Below are 19,267 nucleotides of genomic sequence, written 5' to 3'. Positions count from 1 at the left end.
GAGTCTGACACAACCGAGTGACTGACCCTTTCACTTTTCAAGTTCTGTTACACAGTTTGCCAACTTTTACCCACTGACTTTAACCTCTCTTAGTGGATCTTGTCTCCAACAGTATTACTGTAGTCTTTTACTAATGGTGATTTCCTATTTTCTTTTACATGGATAAATTGGGTTCTACTGTAAGGAAGAGCTAGCATGTTTCAAATAAGGTTTTCACTGTGCAGTATTTTTAAAGGTTTTTAAAAATCTTGACTGAATTTGTTCCAATATTGCTTCTGTTTCATGTTTAGATTTTTTGGCGGTAAGGTATGGGGATCTTAGCTCCCCAACCAGGGATTGAACTCACACTCTCTGCATTGCAAGGTGAAGTCTTAACCACTGGATGGCCAGGGAAGTCCCACTGTGCAGTACTTTTGTTTCGTTTGAAGAAAATTATTGTCTAGTCCTACGTATTTAAATGCAGGTAAAACTTTCAAATTGTTTACACTACAAATTATTTCATTATTCATACTACTTAAAATAACATACAGTCCCTTAGTCAGCAAGAGTTGCTTGGATTTACTCATTCATACAGTTATATAATCATTATTCAACAAATACCTTGAGTACCAATTATGTGCCAAATACTGTACTAGATGTTAGGTATAGTTATGCACCCTAATGTTACTCTTATTTTGGTACAAAATTATACTGATGACTTGGAAATTTAGCAGAGAAATGTCCTCAAACCTTGACCATAAGTGAAGGATCTTTGATAAGTGGGGCTCAGTAGTAGACTCACAGGTCAAGCTATAAGAATTCAGGTCTCTCATTCCAGAACCACAGGAATGCTCTAGAGATGTTCTGATACTTTTCTGGAAGTGAATATACTTATACAAATGGGCCATTTTGGTTTGTATCTGCCATATGGAAATTAAAAAAACAAAAAAACCTAGTTACTTAGTTGGCTGCACCGAGTCTTAGTTTCAACACCTGGGATCTTTAGCTGTGACATGTGGAATCTAGTGCTCTGACCAGGGATCACACCTGGGCTCCCTGAACTGGTGGTCTTAGCCACTGGACTACCAGTGAAGTCCCTGCCACATGGAAATTAATGTAATCCATAGTCTACAAAATTTACAAATAGCTCGTGATGCTTAACAGCATCAAAACAAACAACCCACTTAAAAAATGGGCAGAAGACCTAAATAGGCATTTCTCCAGAGAACTACTGAAGTTCATGCACCCCAGACCTCATACTCCACAACAAGGGAAGCTTGAGCACTGCAAGCAGAGAGCAGCCCCCACTCACCACAACTAGAGAAAGCCCACGCACAGTGAGGAAGGCCCCGTGCAGCCCCAAACAGATGAGTAAACAAGTAATGTTTAGTAAATGACTATATCAAAGAAATCTTCCTTAGAGGAATGTACTACAATATCCATTATACATAAAAAAGAAATAGATCCACAAAAATATTGGCTATCTGATCTTTGACAAAAGTGCAAAAACAATTCAGTCGACAGTAGTTTCTAAAGATGCAACAAAAAATGAAAATCTTGATCTAAACTTCACATCTGACATAAAATCTTGATCCAAACTAAAAACTTCACATCTTACAAAAATCTTGATCTAAACTTCACATCTTACATAATGATTAACTCAAAACAGATCAGTTCTAAAAGTAAACCGTAAAATATAAGATTTTGAGAAGAAAACATAGAAGAAAATCTTTGTGACCTAATGTGATTAAGTGAAGAGTTTTTGTATATGACAGGAAAAACTCAATTCATAAACAGAAAAAAAAATGAACGTCATCAAAATTAAAAGCCTTTGCTCTGTCAAATATATTGTCAAGAGAATGAAAAGATAAGCTACAGACTGAGAGAAAATATTTGAAAATCATATATCTAACAAAGGACTTATTCTCAGAATATAAAAAGAATTCTCAAAAACTAACAATAAGAAAAAAAAATCCAGTTAAAAGATGAGCAAAAAACTTGAACAGGCACCTTGGCAAAGGGGATCTGAGGACAGCAAATAAGAACATGAAAAGATGTTCAAGTTCATTAGCCGTTAGAGAAACGCAAATTACAACCAAAATGAAGGACTCTCGTGGTGGTACAGTGGATAAGTAGCTACCTGCCGTTGCAGGGGACCCAGGTTTGATCCCTGGTCTGGGAAGATTCTCATGCTGTGGGCAACTAAGCCCATGCGCCACAACTACTGAAGCCCACGCATCGTACAGCCTGTGCTTTGCAACAAGAGAAGTCACTGCTATGAGGAGCCCGCCCACTGCAACTAGAGAGCAGTCCCCACTCACTGTAACTAAGGAAAGTCCATGCACAGCAACAAAGACCCAGCACAGCCAAAAATAATTAATTAGTTTAAAAATCTTTACTCTTTAAAAAAAAAAAAATTGGCTGCACTGGGCCTTAGTTGTGTTGTGCAGGCTCAGTAGTTGGAGCGTGTGGGCTTAGTCACTCCATGGCATATGGGATCCTAGTTCCCTGATCAGGGATTGAACCCATAATCCCTGCATTGCAAGGTAGATTCTTAACCACTGAACCACCAGGGAAGTCCCTAAAAAAACCTTTAAATAAAAAAAGGTGCAAGGGATCTCTCTGTTTTTTTTATTTTTTTTACAAATTAATATGAATCTATAGTTACCTCAAAACAGAAAGTTTAATTTAAAGATAGTGACAATATCAAGTGCTAACAAGGGTGTGGAGGAACTAGAATTCTCATATATTGCTGGTGGGAATATAAAATGCTAGGTTCAGCCACTCTGCATAAACAGTTTGGCAGTTTCTTGTAAAGTTAAACATATACTTCCCATATAACCTATAATATCACTCCTGGGGTATTTACCTTGGAGAAATGACAATTATGTTCACACAAAAACCTGTACATGAGTGTTCAGAGCAACTCTGTGATGGACCCAAACTGGAAACAAAATGTCCATCAATAAATGAATGGATAAACAAACTGTGATATAGTCATATAATGGAATATTGCTCTTCAACAAAAAGGAATAAACCATTAATGCATATAGTAGTTTGCATTGATTTTATAACGCTGAATTAAAGATGTCATCCTTCAGAAGTTATATATTATATGAGTCCATGTATATGACATTTTGAAAAAGACAGAGCTATGGTGATGGAGACGAGATCAGTGGTTGCCACAGGTCAGAGGTTAGCAGACAATGTGACTAAGAAGTGATGGCACAAGAGAGCTTGGGGGCTGATGGAACTGCTATGTAGCCTGGTTGTGGCAGTGGTTATACAAATTTATACCTGTGTTTTAATTCACAGAACTATAAGAAATAAGTAAATTTTACTGTAAGATAATTATTTTAAAGGGATCCCTTTTCCCCACTAACAGCCCTTTTGCCAGAGTTGGATTGGACAGAGGAGCCTGATGGGCTACAATCCATAGGTTTCCAAAGAGCTGGACATGCAACTTAGCATTCACTGAGTAAAGCGTTAACACTAAATCCTTTCGCTGATAAAGCTGATCTTGGGTTAGCTTTCTAGCTGTTTCTTTGGAAACCTGATAATGGTGGAATGTCAGCTGTGTCACCAAGCAATACTAGTCATGGTAAAAAGGACCTGATTAGTATATTCTAGCTGGACCAAGGGTGAATGAAAGATTAGTATCTGGTGGGAAGCCCTAACTTTGAGCTTCTCAGAGCACAATGACAGTTGCAACTGGACATGTCACTATGGGACCCCTGGAGGCATCAGCTATGGGAATTAGAAGAGATGGTGGTTCCTACTTGGGAAACAGGACTTCTAAAGCCCAGATAGCTCCCCTGCCTATCTAAGTGATCTTGTCTTATATCTGAACTGCCACTTGTAAGATCAAAGAGTGGCCCCTGGACTGCTGTGTGTGACTTGCTAAAGAGAAGCTAGCATGCTGGGTTTCTTATTCTTCACCTTTCTAAGTAAAATCAATGCCCAGTGAGATCTATCTATTGGAGTCCTGTGAGTATGAAATGACTAGTTAAGGAAAAAATGACTGTGAGCAGGCATTACAAGAATTCAGGGTTCTAAGCTAAACTGAGACATTTAGAACCACCCTCGAAGAGTTAGAAATTTGGCAGGTAAGGAAACAACTGGTAGTGATGGGAATGGAAATCACTTTTTTTTTTTTTTTCCTATTTATCTAGCACAAGTAACTTGTTTACTCTGGACAAGTGATATACTGTCTGTAGGTGAAAAGCCCTTGTATCTTTCTTACCTTGGGGAATTTGCACAAGGCCAACACTTATACCAGCAAGTAAGTCTCCAAGAAGCCAATCCTTGAATCGATAGAAACACATCCACTCTAGGAAGGGAAACACGGTAAGCAGGCATCTTTGGAACTTGTACCATGAGCATCTGCGAGAAAGAACAGACTTAAGTTCTCCGAAGAAAAAGTCCATAGGGCCAAGAAAAGCCACACCAAATACTTTCTTCTTCCCACACAGCAGAGTTTTTGGTCAATACTGCTGACATTTGGACATACTGGACTGGCTAAGTCTTCGTTGTGAGGCTGTCCTGTGCACTGTAGGATGTCTGGCCGCATCTCTGGCCTGTATCCATCCATTAGGTGCCACCAGCATCCCCTCCCCTAGTCTTAATAACCAAAAACATCTCCAGGCACTGCCAAATATTCCCTGGGGGACAGTATCACCTCCAGTTGAGGATCAGTGCCGTACATGATGAGAACTAAGGCTTCTAGGGGCTTCCCTGGTGGCACAGTAGTAAAGAATCTGCCTGCCAATGCAGGAAACATGGGTTTGATTTCTGGGTCAGGAAGATCCCCTGGAGAAGGAAATGGCAACCCACTCCAGTATCCTTCCCTGGGAAATGCCACGGACAGAGGAACCTGGGGGGCAACAGCCCACTGGGTCACAAAAGAGTCAGACATGATTTAGCGACTAAACAGCAACGAAAGCCTTGTAAGTCCAGTATGCAAATCAGGTGTGCAGTTTAAAGAATGTTTGAAGAAAAGTCAAGCTACCAAAATTTACCAGTAGAAAAATTGACTTTTATGGCTTTCTCTTGGTAAGGACAGTTTTCTGAGATGTGATCCTGGTGGGTGGCAGGGAATTAACACATTCATATCATTCCTGTATACTAAAATTTTTACCAAGCATTAAATCGATAGGACTTTGACCTGTAATAAAGAATCTGCCAGTAATGCAGGTGCAAGAGACTCAGGTTTGATCCCTGGGTTGGAAAGATCCCCCAGAGAAGGGAATGGCAACCCACTCCAGTATTCTTACCTGGAGAATTCCATGGACGGAGGAGCCTGTCAGGCTACGGTCCACGAGGTCGCAAAGAGTCAGACATGACTGAGCAACTATCACTTTCACTTTCAGGTAGAAATTTATGGAAAATATATAATATAGAGTCTTGTGCTCATGGCATTAGCCATAGAAAGAAAAGGCAATACAATAAGGCCTTATTATCTTTTAGCTCAGTGGATAACAACTAGAGGGCATTTTGTTTCCCAAGGGACACCAGGTAATGTCTGGAGACATTTTTGATGATCACAACTGGCATCTAGTGGATAGAGGCCAGGGATCAAACATCCCACAGTGTACAGGACAGCCCTCCATAAGAAATGATTTTATGGTCCAAAATGTCAACGATCCTGAGATTAAGAAAACCTACTTTAACCTTTAGATCATCCAAAACAGCAGAATCACTGTAGATCAATCAATCAGTTAATCAGTCAATCCATCAGTAAAACTAATACAGTTTTAAATTGCTTTTTGCTATTTATATCTCAGGATGGGCTGAAAACAAAGAGTATGGAGATTTTTCATGTATGAGCTATAGCTGAAAAACTGGGATTTGATCATAGCAACAAACGTAACTTTAGTGTATGCAAGGCTAAAATGTGTGCTCAGAAAAGAAGAAATTTCAACATGCTTGTCTCTCACAACGATGAGCATTACTGTCCCATAAGGAAGTTAAGGTCAAATAAGTATAAATGTCTTTGCCAAGGTCACAGTAATAAGTGTGGGCAGAACTGGGGCTAGAAACCAGATCTCCTGATTTTTAGATCAGTGTTCTATCCTCTCTGCTACCACTACAGTTCCTATTGACAGTGGTCAAATGCAAGACCATAGGTTTTCAGAGAACGTGCATTAGTAGGTGCTGTCGCGTCCAACTCTTTGTGACCCCATGGACTGCAGCCCGCCAGGCTGCTCTGTCCGTGGGGTTCTCCAGGCAAGAATACTGGAGTGGGTTGCCATTTCCTACTACAGGGGATCTTCCTGACCCAGGGATCAAACCTGTGTCTCTTGCACCTCCTGCACTGGCAGGCAGATTCTTTACCACTGCGCCACCTGGAAAAAGCCCCTGGAAAGAATCCCGTGTTGTGATTCTTATGAGAACCCCTGGGTGTTAGGCGGGTGTAGGGAGTGTGCTCTCTCCGATTATGGCCCTCTCTGTGGGTGGCAGGGGGAGCAGACCACGGCACGGGGACAATTTGTTTCGTATCTTGTCCAGCGTTCCTTCCTTTCCATGTGCCACTTGACTGAAGACCAGCCATCCTAGGGAGAGTCATCAGAACTCTTTAGCATGCCAGAAAAATAAAATGGACTTGGAATAATGAGGACCTAAGATGGATGGGAATCAAGGAAGGAACTGGAGGAACAGAAATTGAAGTTGGTGGAGGAAGAGTATAAGCACTTCAACACAAATCTAGGTCTTAGTTAAGGCATCTTAAAAGTGAGGGATGTGAGAGTTGATGTGAAAGCACAAGGGAGCACTCTAAAAGAAAAAGAGTATTTCAGTTGCTAACCAAAAGGGAAAAAATGAAGGGAGAGATGAAGTTTCTTGAAGAAAGGAAGAGATGAAGTTAATGATTATAATTTATTTTTTTATTTTTTTTACTATTTGCTAGCTGCTTTACAAATACTCTCTAATCCTCACAATCACCTTGTAAGGTAGGTGCTATTATCATCCCCATTTTACAGATGAGAATACTGAGGCTCAGTTGGGTTGGATAGCTTACTTAAGGTCACACAGTTGGGAAGCAGCAGGACTGGGATTCAAAACCAGGCAATCCGGCTTCAGACCCTTGCTCTTAGCCACAGCGCTGGGCTACCTTTCAGGTTAAAATTCAGAAATAGACATAACTGTGTGCTTTAGAAGTAAGGAATAAGAACTGTTATAAAAGCCCATGGGAGGCAGCGCAGGTCAGATTTAAATGTCTAAGGATAGGGCAGCTGGAGGAGAATAAGGCTGAAACTTCTTTGGTAGTGCCTGTTTATGATGAGGTATTAATTAGGAAAAGACTATGCTTTCACAGAGCAAAGCCAACGCAGCCCCCAAGTGCTCTCTTTGTCATATGACCTCTGACCCATCCTGGAGCAGAAAAAATGAGAGCTGTGATACAGGACAGGGAAGGGACGTCCAAGACCACAACTTGCAAAAGGCAGGATATGGGTAAAGGAAGCGGCTCAGAGGGAGGAAGGTCTGCAATAGGGCTGCGTGGAGGCCTTCCTCTCTTGTCACCCGACACATGCCAACTGTGGGTGAAACCAAGAGAAACCATCAACCAACCCTTGATGAAACCAAGGGATGACGGGGCTAACAAGTGTGCAGTGTGGGTGAGGACAGTCTGGGTAGTTAGGGTTAATATAGTGATGCAGGTCACAAGGGGTTTTTAACCTGATGTCTGTAGATGACCAAGGGGTCTCTAGAGGAAATTCAGGGGGTATGTGACTTTAGGAGAAATGATATTTTTATTTTCACTAACCTCCTAACTGAAATGCAGTATTTCCTTCAGTTATGTATGTTGACAACAAACTACAGTTGTTATCAGCAGAGCTTTGATTTTGTCACCAACAGAATCACAAATATTTTCACATTACAGTAAAACTGCTGCAGATATCTTAAGATATAATTTATACTCATCATTACTTAGAAATTACAGTTATTAGACCCACAATTATTAAATATCATGATTTTTGTATTTTTTTATATACTGATAACTATACGTCAATATAACTGGTTTCCTTCATAATGCTATGTATTTTATGCATTTTTAAATATTCTGGCCAAGAGCATTTAATGGGGAAAGAATGGACTCATCAACATATAGTGCTGGGAAAATGAGACAGCCACTTGGAGGAAAATGAAGTCAGACTCTTACTTTATATCATATACAAAGTTTACTCAGAATGCATCAAAGATCTAAATTTAAGAACTAAAACTGTAAAACTCTTAGAAGAAAACATAGGGGAAAATCTTCATTATCTTGGATTTCACAATAGTTTCTTAAATAAGACACCAAAGTCACAAGCAAGAAAAGAAAAAAATAGATTAAATCTAATTTCATTAAAATTAAAACTGTTGTACACCAGAAGACACTATCAACAGGCAACCCACAGAAGGAGAGGAAATATTTGCAAATCACATATCTGATAAGGGTTTAATATCCAGAATAAATAAAGAACTCCTACAATTCAACAACAAAAAGGGGAAAAAAATCTCATTTTTAAACCAGTAAAGGAATCGGCATTTCTCCAAAAAAGATATACAAGAGACCAATAAGCATACGAAAAGAGGCTCATCAAATTTAGTTATTAGGGAAATGAAAAAAAAAAAACACCCTACAATGTGATACCATTTTACACCTACTAGTACGGCTACAGGAGAAGGCAATGGCACCCTACTCCAGTACTCTTGCCTGGAAAATCCCATGGACAGAGGAGCCTGGTAGGCTGCAGTCCACGGGGTCGATAGGAGTTGGACAGGACTGAGCGACTTCACTTTCACTTTTCACTTTCATGCACTGGAGAAGGAAATGGCAACCCGCTCCAGTGTTCTTGCCTGGAGAATCCCAGGGATGGGGGAGCCTGGTGGGCTGCCGTCTGTGGGGTCGCACAGAATCGGACACGACTGAAGTGACTTAGCAGCAGCAGTATGGCTATAACAATAATTTTTTTAAAAGGAAAATTACAATTATTGGAGCGGATTTGAAGAAATTGGAATACTTGCTAATGCTAATGTGATACAGCAACTGTGAAAAAAATTTTCTCAAAAAATTAAACATAAAATTACCATTTCATCCAACAATTCCCCTCTTAGGTGTATACCTAGAAAAATTACAAGCAGAGACTCAAACAGATACTCCTATGCCTAATACTCATGGTGGGATTATTCACGATAGCCCAAAAGTGGAAACAATCCAAGTGTCCATTAACAGGTGAATGGATAAACAAAACAAGGTCTATACTTACAATGGAGTATCATCAGCCAAAAAATGAAGTATTGATCCATGCTACAACATCATGCTAAGTGAAATAAACCAGACGTGAAAGACAAATATTGTATGACTCCACTTAAATGAAATATCTATAATAGGCAATTCAGAGAGACAGAAAGTAGAAGAGAGGTTAGCAGAGACTGGAGGCGGGGGACATGGGGAGTTATTGCCTAATGGGTACAAAATGTCTGTTTGCAGTGATGAAAACGTTTTGGAAATAGCGGTAATGGTTGCACAACATCATGAATGTCATTAATACTGCTGATTTGTACACGTTAAAATGGTTAAAATGACCAATTTTATGTTGTATATATTTTACCACAATAAAAAATGTTAAAAAAATTATTCTGAAAAGCAGTTCACTAGGTCTGATAGATAGCTAAAAGGTTCAAACACAAAAACAGGTTACAAGCCCCTGAACTATAGCACTTACATAGTTGTTCTGGTATCATTAATTAGCCCACCATGGCTGCTTTTTGTTGTTATTGTTAGGAGACTGGCAACGGTGGTTAATCAAACAATGTATTTATTAAATATCATCCCTGGATGTTGTGGGGGACAACTAAGGTCTTTATGCCAAGTTTTCAATCAAGAAAGTGATACAGAGACTTCTCTGGTGGGAAGAATCTGCCTGCCAATGCTGGGACATGGGATTGATCCCTGGTGGGCGAGGATTCCACATGCCTCGGAGCAGCTAAATCCACGCATTGCAGCTACTGAGCCCAAGAACCATAGGGCCTGTGCTCCACACCAAGAGAAGCCACCGCAGTGAGAAGCCCACGCAACCCAACTAGAGAGTACTCCCCACTGGCCGCAATTAGAGAAAGCCCTTGTGCACTGACAAATACCCGGCACAGCCATAAATAAAAAATTTTTTAAAAATTTAAAAAGAAGGTGATAGAGGACAAACCACACACACACACACACACACACACACACACACACACACACAACACAAAAAACAACTGAAGAGAAATTATGCAATAAGCTAGGGGTTCTGATGACAGGAATTCAGAAGAGGAAAACAGAAGTAGGCACCAAAGGCAGCAAGTAGTTTCAGGGCTGCCAGCTTGGCTGCGGCTGAATGGCTGCACACACGCACCTGCACTCCACGTGGTGACTGACGGTGCTGATGTCGATGTCCACGTTCCCGGAGGAAGCAGTCTTCTTTCTGTGTTCCTGTTGAAAGTTTTCCTCATTGTACACGTCTCGCTTCACATCATATGTGAAAGAACTTTGCCTGTACCTAGAGGCAAAACTCTGGAAGCTCCTGTCTGGTTGCATTGTTCCTGGAAGAGTGGAAAGAAATTGAACAAATGACATTTTTTAAAAAAACCTAGATCCTTGACACATTTTTATGGAGATAAAATTTCCGTACAATGGTAGCATATCTACAAAACGTGGGAAAGAATCCACAGGCAACTCAGGAGACACAGGAGATGCAAGTTCCATCCCTGACTTGGGAAGATGCCCTGGAGGAGGAAATGGCAACCCACTCCAGTATTCTTGCCTGGAAAATCTCATGGACAGAGAAGCCTGGCGGGCTATAGTCCATGGGGTCACAAAGAGTCGGACACTACTGAGCAACTAAGCATACCTACATAATGCATCAGTTTTAGAAAACTTTCTCATTTAGTGTATAATCTTATACCTAAAACAACCCTATAAAAAAAGCCAGGTGTACAATGTATGGCAAAAACCACTACAATATTGTAAGGTAATTAGCCTCCAATTAAAATAAATAAATTTTTAAAAAGCCAGGTGTATATTCTCATTTTCCAAATGGAGACACCAAAGCCTGAAAGTTTAAACAGCTTTGGCTGTTGAATATTTAGTCAGGACTAGAACCCAAATGTCTGGCTAGAAAGCCTAGTTTTCTTCATATGTTGTTCTGTTGCAAAGAAAAGATTAAGAGGCATAAGTATAACCACTAATTTTCACTGAAAATGCTAAAGGTTAAGGGATCAGCATGGGGTTTTCTAACTCCTTTTTTTTTAAATCTAAAATAGCAGCCATCATTATCCCTTTATCTTTTCCTTTTCCTCACAAAACTTGATAGCGCCTGACTCAGTATTTGTCTGTATGTTCATTGTCTGTTTCCCACGCTAAAATATAATTTCAAGAGGCAGGACTTTGTTCCAGGGCCCCAAATACCGTGTGACATTTAGTAGGCCCTCAACAAATATTTTCTGAATGATGGTCGAGTATCTAGTTAGTGGCATTATAACGTAGCAGAAAAAGCATGGCGCAGAATATCAGGATTCTGGAGTTCTAGCTCTGGCTTTTTCTTTTTTTTAAAACAACTAGCTGTATGACTGGGGGCAAGTTTCTTAGAAACTGAGTTTCAGTTTCCCTGTCCATAAAATGACATGGTTTGACTGTAGGATCTCTAAGGGTCATGAAAAGTGAAAGAGTGAAGTTGCTCAGTTGTGTCCAACTCTCTGCGACCCCATGGGTTGTAGCCTACCTAGCTCCTCTGTCCATGGGATTTTCCAGGCAAGAGCACTGGAGTGGGTGGCCATTTCCTTCTCCAGGAGATCTTCTTGACCCAGGGATCAAACCCAGGTCTTCCTCATTGCAGGCAGACGTTTTACCATCTGAGCCACCAGAGAAGCCTCCTAAGGGTTATATCAAACTTTAAAAATATGTACTATCATCTCGCTCTTTTAAAAAGAATGAGAAGAAAGAGTTAATGAGGATGGATATAGTCCCATCTCTTGGAGAAAGTGCAACTATTCTTGATCGTCTGTGTTTTTGAATAATAAAAAGGGCACACAGCTAATATTCTTCCACATAAATGTAAAAAAGTAGATATATTTATCATCAACATCACATACGACATTCATAGAGCACTTAATGTATACCAAGCATTGCAGTTGATTTTTTCATGAGTTATTTCTTTTAATTCCCACAACAATCCTAATACTACTTTTGAAAGTAAAAGTGAAAGTCACTCAGTTGTGTCTGACTCTTTGTGACCCCATGGACTATACAGTCCCTGGAATTCTCCAGGCCAGAATACTGGAGTGGGTAGCCGTTCCCTTCTCCAGGGGCTCTTCCCAACCCAGGGATTGAACTCAGGTCTCTCGCATTGCAGGTGGATTCCTTACCAGCTGAGCCACCAGGGAAGCCCAAGAATACAGGTGATAAAACTGAGGTTTTAGAAATGTTAGGTAACTCAGCCATAGTTATATAATGTATTTTTACTCTCAAAACATAGGGTAGCAGGCATGTACTGTATAACACTACGAACCAATGATCAAAGAAGTGAGAGTATAGTTAGGGAATACAGAAGAGGATGGAAGAGCTGCTTTACAATGTATTACTTGAGAGGATCAGTACTCTGTGTCTTCCAGAAAAAAACAGAACTATACACTAAAACATAAGCAAAATTTTCCCCTTTACCCGACCCATAGGAATACTGACCCATCCTTCCTTACTTTTCCTATGTAATCTTACAATAAACTTCCATGACTAGAATCTATCTGTTCCTGGCAACTAAAAGAGTTTAATTAACCTGTTTATTATATTGAGATTATAAAAACTGCCATCCTGGGACTTCCCTGGTGGTCCAGTGGTAAAGAATCCTCCTGCCAACACTATTTACGATAGCTAGGACATGGAAGCAGCCTAGAGGCCCATCGATGGATAAGCGGATAAAGCAGTTGTGGTACTCAATGGAATATCACTCAGCTATAAAAAAGGAACACATTCAAGTCAGTTCTAATGAGGTGGATGAACCTAGAGCCTATTATACAGAGTGAAGTAAGTCAGAAAGACAGAGACAAATACTATACATATTAATGCAAATACATGGAATCTAGAAAGATGGTATTGACAATACTATTTGCAGGGCAGAAAAGGAGACACAGACATAAAGGACAAACTTCTGGACCCAGTCGGGGAAGCAGAGGGTGGGGTGATTTGAGAGAGTAGCACTGAAACATACACATGACCGTGTGTAAAACAGATAGCCAGGGGGCATTTGCTGTGTGACCCAGGGAACCCAAAGCTGGTGCTCTGTGACAACCTGGAGGGGTGGGATGGGGAGGGAGGTTGTCAAGAGGGAGGGAATATATGTCTGCCTGTGGCTGATTCATGTTGATGTGTGGCAGAGACCATCACGATACAGTGGAGTAATTATCCTCCAATTAAAAATAAAATAAAATTTAAAAAGAATCCACCTGCCAGTGCAGGGGACCGGGTTCCATCCCTGGTCCGGGAAGATTCCACATGCCGTGGGGCAGCTGGGCCTGTGCACCACAACTACTGAGGCTGCACGCCCTGGACCCTGTGCTCTGCAAAAAGGGAAGCGACCACGAGCAGCCCGTGCACCGCAACTAGAGGGCAGCCCCTGCTCGCCTCAGCTAGAGCAAGCCCACGGGTGGCAACGAAGACCCAGTGTGGCCAAGAAATAAATAGAAATAAAATGTAAAACAACTGCCATCCTGGGTTAGATGGAGAGTCTAGAATCCAGCACTTTGTTTCTGAAATGCCACGAAGCAGGTGGGAAGCAGGCAACGTATGGACAAGCATAATGGAAGCAGTGGGCCACGGAAAGGTGGTTGCGGCTACTCCTTTCTAGCAATTATTGTCATGGGGGATATGGGGCTCAGGATGGCCAGACCTGATCTTTCCCCAGGGAAGCCATAATTTCAGATTTTCATGTGAAATCTTCTGACTTTGAAATGTTGTCAATCACCTTACATATTTTTAAAAACACAGTCTGCATCTAACAAAACATCTCTGCAGGCCAGATTCAGTCTGACCCAGCAGCATGTGACCTCTGATCCAGAGCCTTATGGTTAAAAAAACAAAATATTCTCATCTCCTCCCATCACAAATTATAACTTATCCCTCAAGAATTTCTCTCTCTCTCAAAGCTAAAGCATTTATTTTTTCTGTTGTCACACCCTTGGGAGGTATTATATCTCATCAATTGACTCATGGAAAGAAGCATTTCTCATTATTGTCTTCAACCTACATCAGTTATATCTCAAAAGGTAGCCATGTTCTACTAGACTAGGATTTGGTAAGTTTGCCTGCTATAATTTTCACAATCTTATAAATTTCTACCATATGCAGTCTTGGCCTTCATTTATTTCTGACTCAAGAATGCTTTTCCACCTGTGGTCAATTAATTTATGGTTGTTGCTATTTAGTTGCCAAGTCAAGTCTGACTCTTTTGTGACCCCATGAACTACAGCCCACCAGAATTTTTTTATAGTCCATGGAATTTTTCCAGGTAAGAATACTGGAGTGGGTTGCCATTTCCTTCTCCAGGAGATCTTCCCGATCCAGGGATCAAACCCACGTCTCTGCACTGGCAGGTGAATTCTTTACCACTGAGCCACCAGGGAAGCCCTGGTCAATTAACTTAGTGTTCCACAAACATTTTCTGAATGCTAGGTGCTCAAAGGATACAAAAGGACAAAGACTACAATTTAGTAGAATAAAAATACCAAAATATGGTGCTATCAGAATTTAGAGGTATGAAAGGCAGAAATTAACATTTATTGCTGGCCTGCCATAGCCAGTTTCTTCACACACATCGTCTCAAAAGATAGATATTATTTTCCTGATAATAATTACCCTCATTTTACCAGTGACTTTAGTGAGTTCCTCAGTCATGCAACCATTAAACAGCAGAGCCAGAATCTGAACCTTGTCTTTTTGATTCTAAAATAGATGCCACATCTAATGCCACATGATGTCCTACAGAATGAGATTAATAACCCCAGCTAGGTGAAGGCCTCCCTGGGGAGATAGGGCTAAACTGCTCTGGCTAAACTGGAGGCAGGTAAGAGAATAAGGCATTTCAGGAAGAGAACAGGATAAAAATTACAGAGATAACATAAGGCAACTGATTCAACAGGTCTAAGTAAAATCAGTGTCAAACCCAAAAGGTTGAGGCCTATTTTTGGAGTGTCCTGAACGCTGGGTTGAACCTGGACTTTTCGGCAATCTAAAATGTTCAAGAAGAGTAGTAACATGCACAGACATGCTTTGGGAAGAATCATGTCAGTGGTAGAGTCTAGAGCTGTGCTGACCAGCACAGCAGTCACTGCTACCTGTGAAAACTTAAACTTAACTTAATTAAAATAAAATGAGGGAATTCCTTGGCAGTCCAGTGGTTAGGACTCAGCTGTTTCACTGCTGTAGCCCCAGATTCAATTCCTGGTCAGGAAAACGGGTGGCAATGCCTCACGCTCTGTGGCATGGCCAATACATAAAACGAAAACGTCAGTTCCTTAGTCACAACAGCTACAGTTCAAGGGCTCAAGAGCCATGCGTGGTCGGGACTAGCAACTAGACTGGGCAGGTATTAAACACTTCTATCCTCGCAGAAAGTTCTACAGGACAGCACTGGAGACAGGAGAGACCGGGGCAAAAAGACCAGTCAGAGCCCTTTATTATTATGGCAGTCTGGCAGAGAGGCAATCAAGTCACAACTCAGGGACCACAGTCTGAGTGGCTAGGAGGGGCGGGTGGAAAGCTGTCTTCAAAGGGCTTATCATATAACTGGCTAAAGGCAGCAAGGGAAAACATCTTTCAGTTACTGTTTTGTTTCCAGTAGTCATCTCTGGAATTTCTTCAGTTCCACTAGTCTTTCTTGACTTTACAGAAAACCTACTGGCTTGTTTTCTTCACTAACACAACCCTTCTCTTTAAAGTATGATGATCAGAAGCTATTACTGACAAGTGGCAGATGCACTTTAATGTGGAGAAGATGATGCATTTCAGAAGAAGGTCATCCGAACCACAGTGATGGGATAATGACCTTTCAGCTGAGACACAACACAAGAGGGACTGTCTCTTACTGATTCCTAACATTCCCTGATGCTTCCTGCCAGCAGACAAAAACATTCAGGTGGGTGGGCCATGATCTGAACAACTTTAGGTTTCATTTTCATATTCTACAAATGTGACATAATTTGGGGCATCTGGATTCACTACTAATTAATAGAAATTAATCTCTATAGCCCATACTTGGTCTTACAAACAACAGCATCATCTGGGAACTTGTTGGAAATGCTAATTCTCAGGCCCCACCTAACAAAACACAATTAATCAGAAACTCTGAGGATGGACCAGCAGCCTGTTTTAAGAAGCCCTCCAGATGATTCTGGTACACAGTGAAGTATGAAGACCACTGTAAATGTAGCTAATTATCTTTATTCAGTCGGACAATCAGGATTAAATTTGGAGCACTGTTAATATAGGCACTTTTGACCTAGCTCCTTCATCCACATACTACCCCTATCCATCCAGCCATCCACTGATTCTTTCACATAAGGTGCTAAAAGCACTTTAAAAGCCAAGAGTGAAATATTTAAACACAACCCAATTCAACCCAATTTTCTTTTACCCCAATTAATGTGAAATCCTGAAACTTAGTTTCAAGATTATCCTTTCATATGGTCAGCTTTCCCATGTTCTCTATAATCGTGGGAAAGGAAAATTCACTTTCAGAATTTCAAAATAAATATTTGTGATTCCATCAGAAAAAAACAGGCCTTTGCCCATTCTAACTATGCTTTTATGGTGGAATGTATGTGAAAAAGAAAGGCACAAGCAAAGGGCATTGCTTTCAGTACCTTTCCGTCACTTGGTCTGGTGGCTGGGGATGAATGATCAGAGGACAGCCCTCAAGGAGCTGACCATCCGACACACAGACACCTGCCTTTAATGCGACCCGGTGAGAGTATTACCAATGGGCTGGCTGGAGAGAAACTCATTGTTGGGCTGGGGATGTTGAAGAAGGGGCTGCTGTGATCCATCAACAGAACTTGAAAGGAACAAGGGGCTGAGAGGTGGGAGTGGGGACTCAGTTAGAAGGAACAACAAGAACGACACCAGTGAGGTCTAAAAAGCAGAAGGCGCGCAACTGGGCAGTCAAGCCTCGGGAGGAGGATGGCAGCGGGCTGCGTTGATCAGGGGGAGGCTCCGGCAGCAGGCTAGTTCTGGGGCTTATGACGGCTCAGACCAACGAGTGTGGAAGGAGTCAGCCTGCCAAACGCACGCGCCGTCTTTCCTCATGGACGTTCAAAAGCAGGGACCGCACGGAGAGAGAAGCTCCCAGGGACGACAGTCATTCATTCATTTCGCAAACACTGACTGAGTGCCCTCGACGAGCCTGACCCTGCGGTGACAGTGGCCCGGGGACTTCCGAGTATAACGCGGGGGCCGGGGGGAGTGGTCCCCGCACCCAACGCCGGAGCCCGGGCCCCGCCGCCGCCACCACCTGAAGCCCCGGTCCCGGGCGGCTCCCCGGGTCCCTCGGCTCACCTGGTTCCCGGGCTACGGAGGGAGGGCGGGCGCTGGAGCCGGAGGCAGCTCCCGCCGGGCAGGCGGCGCTGTGGACGCGGACGCCGGCGGTTCCCGAGCCGTTGCGGCCGAACCCGCGGGCCTCCTTGATGCCAGGCCTCGCGCGCCGCACTTGGCGTAAGTGACTCACTCAAAGTTTCCCGACGACTCTTGTGGACAGAAGACGCAGGAGGAAACTGGAGGCTAAGAGGGTCGCCGAGATCTCCAACCCCGACTGAAGGACGCTCTCCTGCCCAGCTCCTCCCCCCAAGACCCCTTAACCTTCTGAAGCTCAGTCCCTGTCACTGTCTCTCCGTGTGTCTTGCATTCCCTCTTTGCCCAGTTGCAGTTTTCCACTCGCTTGATTACTGTAGTTATGTCTAATATAGTATTCACTTTACCTACGGCTTTAAAATATATATTTACGTCTTTATTTAGCTGCATCAGGATTTAGTTGCAGTACGTGGACCTTCCATCTTCCTAGCTGCAAGTGGGATCTAGTTCCCCGACCAGGGATCAACCCAGGGGCTCTGCTCCAGGAGCATGGAGTCTGAGCCACTGGACCAACAGGAAGTCCCTACCTATACCGTTTGTAATCTGTCTCATCCCCAGAAGGGCAGGAATTTTTATGTCTATCTTTAATTGCTGTATCATTGGTGCCAGAGCAATGTGGTAGATCTAGTAAGTGCTCAATAAATCTGTGTTGAAGAATTGAATGATTGTGCCACTACTCACTGTAGGTTCCACGTAGGCAGCCGCTATCTGCCTTTCAACCAACTTCCCATTAGAAGTGCCTGGTACCTAGTAGGCATTCAATATATATATGCTGAGTGAGTGAGTGTATTGCTCATCTTTATTCTTTTGCTCACTCTCATGTCATCATCCCAATTTGCTGGATAAATACATGAATTTCTTAGAATTCCAGCTTCCAAGTTTTCTCCCTTTTATCCATGCACTCACCTTGATCCCCTACTCTTACAGCTGCATTTTTGCTCTTGCTTCCTCCTACCTCCAATACTTCTTAGAAAGCTCACTATCTGCAGTTTGGCTTGGAACATTTTTAAGCAGCATGTCTTCTAAGGCAAGAGAATCTAGGCTGTCACACTGAATCCAAAGAAAGCTTTCCGCAGATCACCCATGACCCTTGTTTTGGGTTTTATTTTATTTTTCCTTGAGAACTGAGGATCCTGCACTGCCTCCTAAGTTGAGATCATGTCCTTGTTCATAATTTGCTCAACAAATATTTATGGAGTAACTTCTATGTTCGAGGCCCTGAGCTAGATGCTGGGACAAGATAGGCAAAATCTGAGCACTTCAAGGGATGCATAACACAAAAGAGAATAGTCATGGATAGTGATAGGAAGTGTCCTGGCTTGAGCCCAGTTATTTCTGAAAGAAATGACCAAGAATAAGATAGGCTCCAATTCTGCTTATTGAAACAAGTTTTAGGGTAGGAATAAGTTAATAGTGAGGTGAAGGTATGGGGTTATAATGCCTTGCCCATTCACATTTATTATCTTGTTCAGCTTTCAGGTGGGAAAGTAGGGCAGCAATTCTTTTTTGCATAAACTGGAACTAAGGTCTAAGAAAGGTCAATTGACTTGCCCAACAGGATACTGCCAGAAAACCACTGTCTGCACTGTTCTTACTCTGAGAGGCATGATTACAATTCTTACAACCCTCTTTGCTGGAAGCTCTTCAAGGTAG

General features: G+C 42.0%; 1 protein-coding gene across 1 annotated transcript in view; it reads right to left on the bottom strand.

Annotated features, from left to right (window-relative positions):
• SLC26A8 (solute carrier family 26 member 8) overlaps positions 1-10,537 on the bottom strand; it is a 73,043-nt gene extending 62,506 nt beyond the window's left edge. The window contains exons 1-2 of the mRNA XM_052649154.1: positions 10,356-10,537; positions 4,223-4,362 (exon numbers count right to left, since the gene is read on the bottom strand). Of these exons, the coding sequence (XP_052505114.1) occupies positions 4,223-4,362; positions 10,356-10,537 (322 nt within the window). The remainder of the gene's footprint in view (positions 1-4,222; positions 4,363-10,355) is intronic.
• Positions 10,538-19,267: the final 8,730 nt, after the last annotated feature.

The sequence above is a fragment of the Budorcas taxicolor genome, chromosome 11, assembly GCF_023091745.1.
Source record: "Budorcas taxicolor isolate Tak-1 chromosome 11, Takin1.1, whole genome shotgun sequence".
Classification (NCBI taxonomy): domain Eukaryota; kingdom Metazoa; phylum Chordata; class Mammalia; order Artiodactyla; family Bovidae; genus Budorcas; species Budorcas taxicolor.
This window is presented reverse-complemented; position numbering and strand designations above follow the sequence as displayed.